General features: G+C 42.3%; 1 protein-coding gene across 6 annotated transcripts in view; it reads left to right on the forward strand.

Annotated features, from left to right (window-relative positions):
- RBMS1 (RNA binding motif single stranded interacting protein 1) overlaps nucleotides 1-14490 on the forward strand; it is a 381888-nt gene that overhangs the window by 310019 nt on the left and 57379 nt on the right. For all 6 annotated transcript variants that reach the window (XM_030210712.1, XM_030210715.1, XM_030210714.1 and 3 more), the window contains exons 5-6: nucleotides 10957-11114; nucleotides 12759-12838. In XM_030210712.1, coding sequence (XP_030066572.1) covers nucleotides 10957-11114; nucleotides 12759-12838 — 238 coding nt within the window. The remainder of the gene's footprint in view (nucleotides 1-10956; nucleotides 11115-12758; nucleotides 12839-14490) is intronic.

A 14490-nucleotide genomic window follows, 5' to 3' on the forward strand; every position in this document is an offset into this window, starting at 1 on the left:
CGGGGCGCCCAAGTTTTCATGAGGGCGTCCTCGCAGGATGGCCCCGCAAAGGGGCGGGGAAACCTGTATTATCAAAACAAGATGGGCGTCCATGTTTTGTTCCGATAATACAGTCGGGGACGCCCAAATCTCAACATTTAGGTCGACCTTAGAGATGGTCAACCTAAATGTTGAGATGGTCGACCTTAGAGATGGTCGTCCCCGGTTTTCGGCCTTAATGGAAACCGAGGACGCCCATCTCAAAAACGACCAAATCCAAGCCCTTTGGTCATGGGAGGAGCCAGCATTCATAGTGCACTGGTCCCCCTCACATACCAGGACACCAGCCGGGCACCCTAGGGGGTACTGCTGTGGACTTCATAAATTGCTCTCAGATGCATAGCTCCCTTACCTTGGGTGCTGAACCCACCAAAACCCACTCCCCACAACTGTACACCACTACCATAGCCCTAAGGGGTGAAGGGGGCACCTACATGTGGGTACAGTGGGTTTCGAGTAGGTTTTGGAGGGCTCACATTTACCACCACAAGTGTAACAGGTAGGGGGGGATGGGCCTGGGTCCGCCTGTCTGAAGTGCACTGCACCCACTAAAGCTGCTCCAGGGACCTGCATACTGCTATCATAGAGCTGGGTATGACATTTGAGGCTGGCATAGAGGCTGGCAAAAAAAAAGTTTTAAGTTGTTTTTTTTTAGGGTTGGAGGGGGTTGGTGACCACTGGGGGAGTAAGGGGAGGTCATCCCCGATTCCCTCCGGTGGTCATCTGGTCAGTTCGGGCACCTTTTTGAGGTTTGGTCGCAAGTAAAAATGGACCAAGTAAAGTTGGCCAAGTGCTCGTCAGGGATGCCCTTCTTTTTTCCATTATTGGCCAAGGACGCCCATCTATTAATCACGCCCCAGTCTCGCCTTTGCTATGGTGCCAACACGCCCCCATAAACTTTGGTCGTCCCCGCGACAGGAAGCAGTTGAGGACGCCCAAAATCGGCTTTCGATTATGCCGATTTAGGCTACACCGAGAGAAGGACGGCCATCTTCCGATTTGTGTTGGAAGATGGGCGCCCTTCTCTTTCGAAAATAAGCCTGATAGTGGAATTAGAAAAGGTACAGAGAAGGGCGATGAAACTGATAAAGGGGATGGTACTCAGTGTATAATTAAACTCTGGAATTCATTGCCAAAGAATGTGGTAAAAGCAGTTAGCTTAGCATAGTTTAAAAAAGATTTGGATTGTTTTCCTAAAAGAAAAATTCATAAGCCATTATTAAGATGGACTTGGGAAAATCCATTGCTTATTTCTAGGATGAGCTGCATAAAGTATTTTACTGTTCTGGGATTTTGCCAGTACTTGTGACATGGACTGGAAACAGGATACTGGGCTTGATGGACCTTTGGTCTGTGCCAGTATGGAAATGCTTATGTTCTTATGTACCTTGTTTTGTTAATAATGGACTTTTACTCCAGGAACTTGTCAAACCCTTTTTTAAACCAGGCTATTCTAACTGCTTTTACCATATCCTCTGGCAATGAATTCCAGAGAATAATTGTATGTCAAGTGAAAAATATTTTTCTCTGAATTGTTTTAAATATGCTACTTAATAACTTCATGATCTGCCCCCTAATCTTTGTACTTTTTGAAAAGGTAAACAACTGATTTGCATTTAGCCTTATCCCCATGCATGATTTTATAGACCTCTATCCTATCTCTCCTCAACCATCTCTTGTCCAAGCTGAAGAGCCCTAACCTCTAGCCTTTCCTCAAAGGAGAGTCGTTCCATCCCTTTTTGTTTTGGTCACCCTTGTTAGTATCCTTTCTTGAAACAACATTAAGTGCAGAAATGTAGAAACAGAAAATGTCAGCAGAGAACAGCAACTTAGTTGTTGTTTTTTTTTTTGTTTGTTTTTTTTTTTAATGTAATTTATTTGGATTTATTAACCACCTTTATGAAGAGATTCAACCAAGGCGGTGTATTTTCACTTCACTGGCTTCCGATCAGATACCGCATTCAATTCAAGCTTCTCCTTCTTACCTACAAATGCACTCAGTCTGCTGCCCCTCACTATCTTTCTACCCTCATCTCCCCTTACGTTCCCGCCCATAACTTCTGTTCACAGGATAAATCCCTCCTCTCAGTACCCTTCTCCACCACCGCCAACTCCAGGCTCCGCTCATTCTGCCTCGCCTCACCCTATGCTTGGAACAATCTTCCTGAGCCCTTACGCCAAGCCCCCTCCCTGCCCATCTTCAAGTCTTTGCTTAAAGCCCACCTCTTCAATGCTGCGTTCAGCACCTAACCCTTACCGTTCAGTAAATCCAGACTGCCCCAATTTGACTGCCCCTATCGGACCAACCGTTCACTTGTCTATTAGATTGTAAGCTCTTTGAGCAGGGACTGTCTCTCTTTGTTAAATTGTACAGCTTCGTAACCCTAGTAGCGCTCTAGAAATGTTAAGTAGTAGTAGTAGTATTTCAGGTACAGTTTAACATAAAACTTAACAATTTTGTTAACAGCATAATAATAGTAAAATAACCAAGAATAAACATAATCCACATTGAACTTGAATCTGTTTCAGGCTTAATGTGGCGTATAAATGTCACGAATAAACAAACAAATACAATAAAAGAGGTAAACTTGAAAACAATAAATTGAAACCTAATAGAACTACCATGAAACAGTATCAAAAATATACACATTCAACAGCATTGGAATTCAAATGCCAGAGATATAATACATTGTTAGCATAATAATATGTTGTCAACCCCCTTGCCTGCCTATGGGAGTAATTTTGTGAATATTTTTTTGTGTGTAAAGCTTGTTTTACACTCAGAAAAGGACATATAAAATTGCATGTCTGCATATATAGTAAAAAGTATACAGATGAAAAGTGTGCCACTGTTTTTGCAAGATTTGCTTCTAGGCATTCCCAGGTACATAGTTTAGGTATTACAATGTATGCATGCTCAAATTTATACTTTTTTTTTTTTTTTTTAGCATCTGCAAACGTGGTCATCATTATTTATTTGCTATTAGAGCTTGATCTAGGAGCATATTTTATAAAGAGACTCAACTGCCTATAACGTTGCCTTTATAAAGGTGCAGCAGAAGGGAGGGTCAAAGTACACACAACAATGAGAATACAAAAAGGCACAAAGAGCCATTCAAGTTTGGGATTGTCAGGAGTCCTTTATTAATATACCCGACGTGGGTCATGTTTCGGCATCATACGCCTACATCAGGGGTCAATAAGATAATGTCTGAGATTATATCAAATAAGAATCTCATTGTCAGCGGACCGAGGCTGTTTCAAAGTGTATCGATACAGGAAACAAGAGTGTGCCATCGCAAACTGGCATCTTGAAATTGGCGCCAAGCAGAAGCACACTTTATAAAGGTGCCATTTTGGACTTTTCATGTAGGCATCCTGTTCTACAGTTTACCACATGTGTCTGTTCCCATTCTTAGATTCTGTTTATACCATGTTTAGATGTTATCTTGCAACCTGCTGACCTTTTCAGGAAACTGCATCAGCAGCTTTATAATTTACTCTGGTTGGCACGAGTGGCAAAGAGAATCATGGTAATTTAGGCCTACCTGCCTACCTTTCCAGAGCCTTCTAAAGCATTACTTGGCTCAGCAATTCAATAGACAGTCTAAGGACTTGTGACAACTCCTGATATCTTAAAAGCAAAACTCTTGATTCCATGTTATCATCCACTTAAGGTGAATATTTTCTAGTTTCTGTTACTTGTTCATTAAAGTTATGGAAGTTAAGAAGTGATTTTATTGAACATCTTTCATGACATGAATTCAGGTTTAGCTCTGTTCACCTGCATACCATTCTATTCCATATTCTCCTATCATTCCCCCCCCCCCCCCCCTTCCCCTTAGCTGCGGCCAGATTAAATAGCGTCTGTGAAGGAGCTTTCTTCTGCCTGGTGCCGGCACTTTGGAATTCCTTGCCACATTATCTTAGAACAGAACGTTAGGAAGTTCAAGATTGGATTGAAAACCCATTATTTTTTTCCTTGCCCTTTAGTGATCTTTAATCACAATGCCAGTGAAGGTCTGCTAGAGAGTGGCAGGCCACAGACTGGAAGACCTGGCATTTTCTTTTGTACTTTTTTTGTCTTTTCTTCCTGTGTCGCAATATATACTTTTTTTTTCTCGCACATGATTTTTTCTTTTGTGCTATTCTAAACTGCTTTGATTTGGTGGAAGTTTTATGTTAAACTGAACCTGCTGTATACTGAACCTGCTGTATACCGCCTTTAATGAATCTCATAAGTATATAAGTATCGCCATACTGGGACAGAACGAAGGTCAATCAAGTCCAGCATCCTTTTTCCAACAATGGCCAATCCAGGTCACAAATATCTGGCAAGATCCCAAAACAGTACAATATATTTTATGCTGCTTATCCTAGAAATAAGCAGTTGATTTTCCCCAAGTTCATTTTAATAATAGTCTATGGACTTTTCCTTTATGAAGCCATCCAAACCTTTTTTAAACCTCGCTAAACTAACTGCTTTTACTACATTCTCTGGCAACGAATTCCAGAGTTTAATTACATGTTGAATGAAGAAATATTTTCTCCGATTCGTTTTAAGTATACTACTTTCTAGCTTCATTGTGTGCCCCCTAGTCCTAGTATTTTTGGAAAGCGTAAACGAGCGATTCACATCTACCCATTCTGCTCCACTCATTATTTTAACGACCTCTATCATATCTCCCCTCAGCCGTCTTTTCTCCAAAGTGAAGAGCCCTAGCTGCATTAGCCTTTCCTCATAGGGAAGCCATCCCATTCCCTTTATCATTTTTGTAACCCTTCTCTGTACCTTTTCTAATTCCACTATATGTTGGGTATTTTTTTTGAGATGCGGTGACCAGAATTGCACATGATATTCGAGGTCACACCATGGAGCGATAAAAAGGCATTATAATGTCCTCATTTTTATTTTCTATTCTGTTCCTAATAATACCTAACATTCTATTTGCTTTCTTAGCCACCGCACTCTGAGCAGAGGGTTTCAACGTATCATCAATAATGACACCTAGATCCCTTTCCTGGTCAGCGACTCTTAATGTGGAACCTTGCATTATGTAGCTATAATTTGGACTCCTCTTTCACCACATGCATCACTTTGCACTTGCTCACATTAAATGTCATCTGCCATTTAGATTCACAGTCTTGTAAGGTCCTCTTGTAATTTTTCACAATCCTCTTGTGCATAAATCTCAACACACGTAACTGAAAAGGGGTCTGGCCATGGAAGGGAGTGTGGGCGTCTCAGGGTGTTCCTCAAAGTTATGCATTTGGTTACAGAATTCGGGGGGACTGTGCCTAATTCAGGCGCGGGAATTTACACCAGATTTGATGCCATTTGAGGAATCTGGCCTTTTGTGCTTATATATAGTGATATGATGTCTCCCTTTGCCCTGATGAACATTAGCATAGAATTGTTCTGGTTTTTATTAACATTCATAGTGATAGGGGCGGCTAAATAGAGGAGCTTTTAAAAACCATAAACATTGACCTCTTTGGAGAAATGATGTATAAAGTTAGAAAAGTAGTGTTTTAAATTGAACTTAACTTAGAGGCAGATTCACTTAACTTGGGCTGTTATTAATGTGGATTGCTACTTGTATTAATTGCTACTAGTGCCATTATATAAAAAAAAGGGGGGAAGCAGCTGCTGCAGTAACCTGTGTTTGTAGTACTGTTTTCTGTGCTTTAGGGAATCAGCCTTGAAATGATTTATAGATTGTCTTTCTGGATGGTAATACATGAAGGAGTGTAACCTCCATAGAGTGGCGGGTGTGGCTCTGACCATCTTGATGGGCCCACTGACTGGACTGCACAGGTCTTATCTGCCATCATTTATGCTTAGATGATCAGAAGCCCCGCGCTGTTCCAAACAGCTCTAAAATTAGTGCCAAAACAGCACGGGGCTATACCGCCCCTATGATCAAAGCTAATAGCATGCAAATATAGGCACACTATTAGCTCTGATCATAGGGGTACTTCTGTGGGAGGATAGTGCCTGGGCATGCGCCCAAGACACATTCCTACAGCAGAAGTTGTTTGACAGGTCTGGGCTTATATGGTAAGGAAGCCTCCACCCAGCACATCCCAGGATGCATTGGGCAGGGCTCCGCCATTTTGGAGGTGGTGCTGGTGCGAGGAGGGAGTGCTACTCCCTCATCAGCAAAGGTATGGGGAGGGGGGAGGGGCCATTAGACTTCCTTTTCTTCTATCAAGGTGGGGGGAGGGTGGTAGAGCATCAGGGAGGTCTTTTCTGACAGGGGGGCAGGGAGGTCATCTGTTCATCTTCCGTCCGGGGGGGGTCATCGTGTCAGGTTTGTCCAGGCAGGGTGGGTCTGCTCTATCGGGGTGGGGGTCCTTGCGTTTCAGGGTGCGGGCTTTAGGTTTGACAGGTCTAGGAGAAAATCACGGATCTGTCAAACCCTGGTCTCCCCCATTCCTTCAAACCTTAATGCTAGCTCTGAGCTGGCATATGGTTTGCAGAGCAGCGCCCTTGTGTGGTGCGCTGCCCGCTGATCATAAGGGAGGAATGCGGGAGACTCTCGTTTGCGTGCATTTGCATGCAATTAGTGGTCAGAGCCAGCAAGCGCATTGTTGGATACGCTCGCTGGCCCTGATCATCGGGCGGGACCTAGTACAGTGCTATTGGCCTCTAGCACCCGCGTTTGCTTTTGTTCAGCTGAGCATTACTGCATTGCTTATGCTTCAAGTATTTGCTTATACTCATTTTTTGCAGTGGCTTCTAATTCGAAGAAAACCAGGTGCTCTGATGGGAGCAGAAAACCTAGCTGATAAACTGAAATTGACGAATAATTAAGTTACTTCCATTGTTTTCATTGTCATCATGAAACTATCACCAGGATGTTAAACGTAGAATATGATGGCAAATAATGGATCTTAAGTTTATAGTTCATATTCTGCCCAAAAGACCTGAGTTGATCTCAGCTTCACCTCTGGGAATCCCCTGTGCTTATCCCATTCTCTTTCGGATTCTCTCACCTCCTCTGGGAGGCTGATCCAAGCATTCACTACTCTTTCATTTCTGTACTTCAGTCCATCCTCTTGGAGAGTCATACTGTGACCTTCTTGAGACTAGACTCTGGGTAAACCTGGTTATTTTCTGAACACCACCTCCTCTGCTCTTACGCCTTTGGGCAATTTTATGAGCACCCCAGTGCAGAAAGTTACCTTGAGCATGGCTCCCGTGAGGTATATCCGCATGTTGCTGGGTGCACAATGAAGAAAGGGATTCAGTGCAGAAATTAACTCATGCAGTACACACAGATGCATAGTATTATTAAAATGAATATTCATGAGGCCACTAGATATTTCTGTGCAATACACAGTAGTAAACAAGGTATTTTAGTGTGCACAACGCAAGAAATTCACTACCAGGTCTGAGGCATCGTAGAAGGGTTAGTTGAGAGGAATTAATGCCAGTTGTGGGATTTGCTTCCAGTTTTTTCTTTTTCTTTTTTCTACAACCATAGCAAGTGCCTGCAGTTGTTAAAGACAGAACAGGAGGTAATAGCTTTGTGCACTGTCTGAAGAAAAGAAAAGTAGCAGCACACATCAGTGCATGAATCAGAATGATGTTCCGTGCATAAATATCAACCTCATAAATTTTAGGTGCAAGACATTTTTGTGAGGCTAAAATCTATGCATAGAACATGCACAGACGTGTGCCGGTGCTTTTGTTTACTTCGGACATGCACACAGTGAAGCCGCCCTTACCACAAAATGTTTGTGCACGTGTGTCTGGAAGGCGTTCCTAGATTACTGCGCAATTTCTGCACACTTTATATTTACATCCGTTTACTGCATTGCTGCAGAATATTTTCCCATTAATCTCACAGTAGAAGCCATCGGTGCAGGGCTGTACTATGCGGCTTTCTGCATTGGCCTCTGAGCGTGTAAAATGTTCTACATACTGAAGTCCCTTATAAAAATTACCCTCACAAAGGGCAGTTTCAAAGGCTGGGTAAAAAGGCTGTTTGAAAATTGCACACCCTGTACACTGAAGGGCGAGGGTTAGATGAAGAGAAGGAATAATGCGTATAAGGGAATGTTTACTAAATCACATGTACTAACTGCCACTGCATCCATGTTACTCCTATCCACATTAGCATACGCTAATATTTCATAGACATTCTCCAGTTTTTCATTTTGAAAACTATGCATCTACTCATGTAAAAATTTGGAATAGTGCCCCCATAGTGGAAAGCTATTTTCACAGCCTAAGCTTAAATAAAAAAAAAAAAAAAAAAAATACGGCTAAAACAGATATTGTACTTCCTAAAGCTTTAACTAACATTATTCATTCAGGAAGAGACTGTAAATTTACATAGCTGCAACTATAAAAATATAATTATCTAATAGGATCTAAGTAACGAGTAAATGCTAAGACAATTAAAACTATCTTAATCTTGGTTTTCTACCAGCGAAATGTGAACTTAAGTCAAAAATATTGCTGTAGTAATGCAGTCTTCATCCCTCTCGGGTTTGTACGCTGGCCCCTAATGAATATTAATGGGAGCTGTAGACTCTTCAGGGGAGCCATTTTCTTGTCTTCGCTTTCTGCTGACTCGACCGAAAGCAGAGGAGAAATCAGATGATGTAAGATAAATCAAGCCACAGGTTTTCACTGGATGTTCTGTGTTATACGGGTTTGGATGTTACTGTTGTACATCACTCAGAAGCCAGATTAAATTTGTTGCCTGCCTATTTTGCTTCCCCCAACACGGTGACCTTTTCATGCTGCTTGAATATTAGTTTTACAGACCAGTGAACCTAGAAGCTACTCTGCTTTTTTAATATTGTAATGATGCGTGCTTTACAGAGGCTAATCAACTTAGTCCTGTAATGACCATCCTACTAAAGCTATTTTCAGTTTACTGTGTTATAGTACAAATTTACTTAAAAATCTGACCATGGAGCCTTTGTACTAATCCCTATGTGCTGTTGTCTAATGTGGAATGTACAACAGTAACAAGATGCAGGATGCAGCAGTGTTGTTTGTTGCAAGGTGATCCTGCTAATGCTGCCACGCCCAGCAACTCAGGTTTTCCTGTGCTAACTGGCCCAAAATGAAAGGTCTAGTTAGTGTGAGGAACCTTCCAGCCCCCTCCCCAGACTCAAAAACAGGCTCTTGTAGCCTTTCCAGCACCAATCCCCCCTCTCACCAAACACACACATATTAGAGTTACCATATTTGCCCTAAGATGAAAGAGCACCCCTGCCCCACTCCCTGCTGCATCCCATGTCACTTTGACTCCCCCCAAAGAAAGCCAGATTTCCTCTCTTCCCCCCCCCCCCATGTAGATTCCTTCCCCAATTTTCCATCCTCCCTCCACATGACTCCATTCACTACCCCTCCCCTCCTTTGTCTTAGTGTGGTGCCCTGGTGGTCTAGTGACCTCTTTGGGAAAAAAAAGAGCCTCCTCTTTCCTGCCTGGCACATCTGCAGACTGTCTTTCTCCCAGCGTCGATTCAAAATGGCTGCTGAGTGTTCAAGCAGTGACCTTGCAAGACTTCTGTAGAAGTCTCGTGATGCCACCGCTTGAACTCTTGGCAGCCATTTTGAATCAGCGCCGGGAGAAAGACAGTCTGCAGACGTGCCGGGCACAAAAGAGGGGGGCTCTTTTCTGCCTCGAAGAGTTCACTAGACCACCAGGGCACCGCACTAAGGTAAAGTAGGGGAGGATAGGACACCCATCCACCCGCCTGCCTGCCCGTTTATCCGCAAATCCGGACAAATGGGCAGGCTGGCAAAACCTGCCCGTTAGCCCGGCTATATCCTCAAAAAGAGGGCATGTCCGGGTAAAACCAAGTGTATGGTAATCCTAACACTACTACTACTACTACTATTTAACATTTCTAAAGCGCTACCAGGGTTACGCAGCGCTGTACAATCTAACACATATACTCTTACCCTTAATCCCTAAAGAGATGATTGGACACTGGTTCCAAAGTCTTCCACCCACCCCAAAGAGATCAGAGCTCCCCTGGGCCAAAGACCCTCAACACAGACACACACATCACTTCCCCAGACCAAATTCATCCCCAAAGACTTCAAAAGTTTCACCTGCAGGTGCAGGAGGAAAGCCATCTCCTGTGTACCAAAAAAGAATTTAAGAGGTGAGTCTGTGGATCTTTGGGCTTTAGGAGTTTTATCTACCTGGCAGGGCTGGAGATCTTTGGCCTACCAGTTCCCTTTTCTGCCTGTGGAGGGAAGAGTATTGAATGGGCCTACAGGCCCATGTCATTCTGGAGTGATGTAGGGGTGTCTGAGGCCCCATACTGCCATAGTTAGGTATAACTTCAGAAATTTTGTTAGCTTTTATGGTGTCAGTACACCACATTAAGGGGAAGTTATCAAGGTGAACTACCGTCAAGACATTTTATTATTAACTCCTGTTATTAGTATCTAGGTCTCATTGCATAAAATGGGACCAGTGTTAAAATAACGCAAGATATTGGTAAAATAACATTGCCTAACAGTGACCCACATTGATAATGATGCCCCTATGCCTCTTAGGTCTTAACCCCAGATAGTGCAGCTAGCATTCTTAATACCTAATGAGATCTTTGGTTTGTTTTTCATTTTTTAAACCAATCATATCCATGTGTGTTGGTATTAGACTAGGAAGCTAGCAATGGTGATGATAAATCACATGTAAATGATGAACATAAACGTGCTTTGTACATGGATATTAGCGTAGACCTATTAGGTCTGTTATCAAAAATATTTTTTATTCAAGAATTCAGATAGGCAGCTGTATGAGAGGACTACAGTTGTAATGTACAGTTGGGGTGACTATAAAAACAGAATATATGGGGGTAGTTTAATGAATTGTAAGCAGCTCTGATGCCAAATTTGTGCTAAATTTGAAAAAGAATTCTTAAATTCTATTCCAGCAACAGGAACAAGACCCAACCAACTTATATATTTCCAATTTGCCGCTCTCAATGGATGAACAAGAGCTGGAGAACATGCTCAAACCTTTTGGACAAGTTATCTCCACAAGGATACTGCGTGACTCTAGTGGCACAAGTCGTGGGGTTGGGTTTGCAAGGTAAGATTTTAGTCATTTTTATTCCTTTTAGGTGCATCTGGTAATTGAGAGAATGCACAAGGTTCATATTGATCACCAAAAACTAACTAAAATCTTCCACAGAAGCTCTTGTAAAAAAAAAGCTGAAGATGTTTAAGAAGTGTCTGTCCACAGACTGAGGAATTGAAAACAAAACAACAAAAACAAGCAAGAGTAAACTTTTAATTTTTGATTTGGCAAGGCCATCTGCTGCTGTACACAGGAGTATAATTATATTGTAATGCACCAAGGAATATGAAGCTACTCTGCCTTGCTTCACTGTACAAGCAGCATTTAAATGTTGCAGGTATAAATATGTCTGTTTCAGGCCATGAATCGTCAACATTCAGCATATTTTCTGTAAGAATAAAATTAGTCAACCTGGTGGTTCATTGGCAGTGCTTTGCATTGCTGTGTAAGAATCACCCCTTGTCTGAGTCCAGTTCAGGTTTTTTTTTTCCCCCTCAGCTTACTGTGTAGGCAGGGTTCATGGCCCCTGGGAGGTAGGAGGAGAGAGGAGTGGCCTAATGGTTAGTGCAGTGGGCTTTGATCCTGGCAACCTGGCTTCAATTCCCACTGCAGCTCCTTGTGACCTTGGGGTAAGTCACTTAACCCTCCATTGCCCCAGGTGCAAAACTTAGATTGTGAGCCCTCTATGGACAGAGAAAGTACTTGCATATAATGTGTACAGCACTGCATACATCTAGTAGCACTATAGAAATAATTAGTAAGAGGAGGAGGAGTCGGTCATGGTGCAACGATGACATCTAGTGACTGGAATTAAGCCCTGATCCAGGGCACCTGATGAAGGGTTGTCACTGCACCAAATGGGCTCAGTAAGTTTGGAAAGGTGTGAAATAGGGAAGAAAAAAAATACATGGGTAGCAGTGTATGATGGTCCATGGCACAATATCCCAGTTGGAAGCCCAAGAGGAGAAGCAGGAAAAGTTCTGGATCAAAGTAGTATAAACCGAGGCATTCATAGAAACAATTTGTGAATCTCTTGATAAAGGCAGTTTTAGAGATTTGTGGCAAACTTCAGTCCTCAGAAATTGTCAGGATAGCCAGAACATGTTAATTAAGGTGTAAATATACCAAGGCTAGCCCAAAACCCAGTTTGCAGACTATCCTTGGTCTTCTATGTCCTTCATACAATTGTAACTATGTGTGGTACATCTACCGTAACTAATGTGCCCGATTCAGTCTAGATTAAAGAAACGCCTGTAACTATAAATTCCAGATGCAAAGAATGTATGTTATAAAAAAACACTGCGACAGTCTTTTACTTATCAAACAGCTTCAATCTGGAATGCTTTACTTCCCAAAATAAGATATCAGAGATTCTCTGGTTTTTTCATAGGAAATTGAAGACTTTTTTTGTTTTTAAATTTTCGACTATTACTGAAATAATGATTTAAGGATTTGCCTTACCTAGAAATACCTAGTAGAATATTTTGTAATGTGCATTAAATCCGTACTGGTTGCTTGCAGAATATAAGTCGTGAATTTGTATTTAAGGAGTATGTTCAGAAGAAGCTAATTGCTAAAGATCATAGACCATAACACAAACCTTATAAGCCAGTACAGATGTTAAATTTGTTTGTTTTTTTTTCTTTGTTTATGCAGGATGGAATCAACAGAAAAATGTGAAGCGGTGATAGCTCATTTTAATGGCAAATTTATTAAGAGTCCACCTGGCATGTCAGGTATGTTGCTTATGCCAAATTATTCTTTTGAGTGTGTGTCAGTGAGGAATAATTACTATCTGTAACAAAATTATGCTTGGTTATTTTTTCTAACTTGCTCCAAAATAAACTCCAGTGACAGGTTCCACCACTTCCCAAGAGAACTTGTTCCTGTGTGAGGCTACCTGCACAGCTGCTAATATCTAACCAAAATCTCCTCGCCGTAATGTAATTTTTGCTCCCTGGCCCTAGCCTCAGTTGAGATGAAGAACACTTGACCATTGTCATTGACTACTGTTAAGCCATCCCTCAATTTTCCGTCTTTAGTTTATTCATATATTTGTAAAAGTACATTCAACCTATCCTCTTAAGTCATACCTAGACCTCAGTCATTTCCTTCTTCTGTTTCTCCACACTCTTCATGAAGTTTGGGACCCGGATCTGCTGGTCCTGTAATAACAAGGCCTAGTTATAAATGGAAATTTCTGTTTTATTACTGCTGTTGTTGCGAGGCTGCTTCCAGGACAGTATCCACTCTGTATTCTTTACCTCCCCCTCAGTTCCTCAGCCCCTCTGCTATACAGAGAATATTGGGTGTGGTATGGGCTTTCACCATAAGGGCGGCCTTTTCCACCTTGTGCTGGGCCCAGACCGGCGGGTTCCGGACTACATCAAGCCACCCCTCCACATATGGGATATTGTCGGGACAGCCTGGATTTCCCTCAACTATAACCACATTCATGACTGCCGCCACTTTTTCATATTCGAATGACCCTTCCGGTGGCCAATTGACAAATCTCCCTAACCCGGGCCACATAAACTGACATCGCTGTATCATCCCAGCTTTACTGCATTGTTCGTTTAGCAGCAGCACACTTCCAGATGCTCTGCTCTTGAGGAGTTCAGAGATTAAAGGCTCTGTCATTGCGGGGTTTCTTCCAGCGATACAGCTGAGGTGCATGACATGCAGTGACAGTGCCTTATGTTTCTGGGAGCGGGAAGAAGCGAACGACTCGTTCATCAGGCCATAGATAATCACAAATTCATTAGCCCATTTAAGCCCTGTTTACTAAGCCGCCTTAGCGTTTGTAACGCACGTTAACCGTGTATGTGCCTACAGTATCCCTATAGGCGCCTACACGGTTAGCACGCATGCTAATTGTAGGTGCATTAAAAATGCTAACGCACTTTAGTAAACAGGGCCCTTAATCTTGTTAAAATGTTAGTATTTCTAATAGCAGTGTATACAGACCAGTCCTATAACTTATCACCTACACCTACATGCGTACGCACATTAGGCAATATTTTATAGGGTTGCACCTAAGTGGCATAGCATGTAACTGCCTATAGGTGGATGGAGCCCTTTGCGAGGTACTCGTAGGGATGCCCATTTGTGCCTGATTTTAGTCCGGTGTAAATGACGTGACAAAATTTAGTCATGCACCAAAAAACTAAATATTCAACTCTGAAATGGGAACCATTTGACCTGCACACACCCAAAAAAGTGGAGGAAAAAAAGACCTCAGCGTTTAAGGCATCGAGCACAGCACACCATCACAGGTCAGAAAAAAACTCCCATTTACTATAGCGTACACCAATCTCTTCAATTTCCAAACAGAGTAAAAAAAAACCACATGTATGTCTACAGGTAAGAAAATAAACCACAGTCACTA

Source organism: Microcaecilia unicolor, chromosome 7 (genome assembly GCF_901765095.1).
Source record: "Microcaecilia unicolor chromosome 7, aMicUni1.1, whole genome shotgun sequence".
NCBI classification, from domain to species: domain Eukaryota; kingdom Metazoa; phylum Chordata; class Amphibia; order Gymnophiona; family Siphonopidae; genus Microcaecilia; species Microcaecilia unicolor.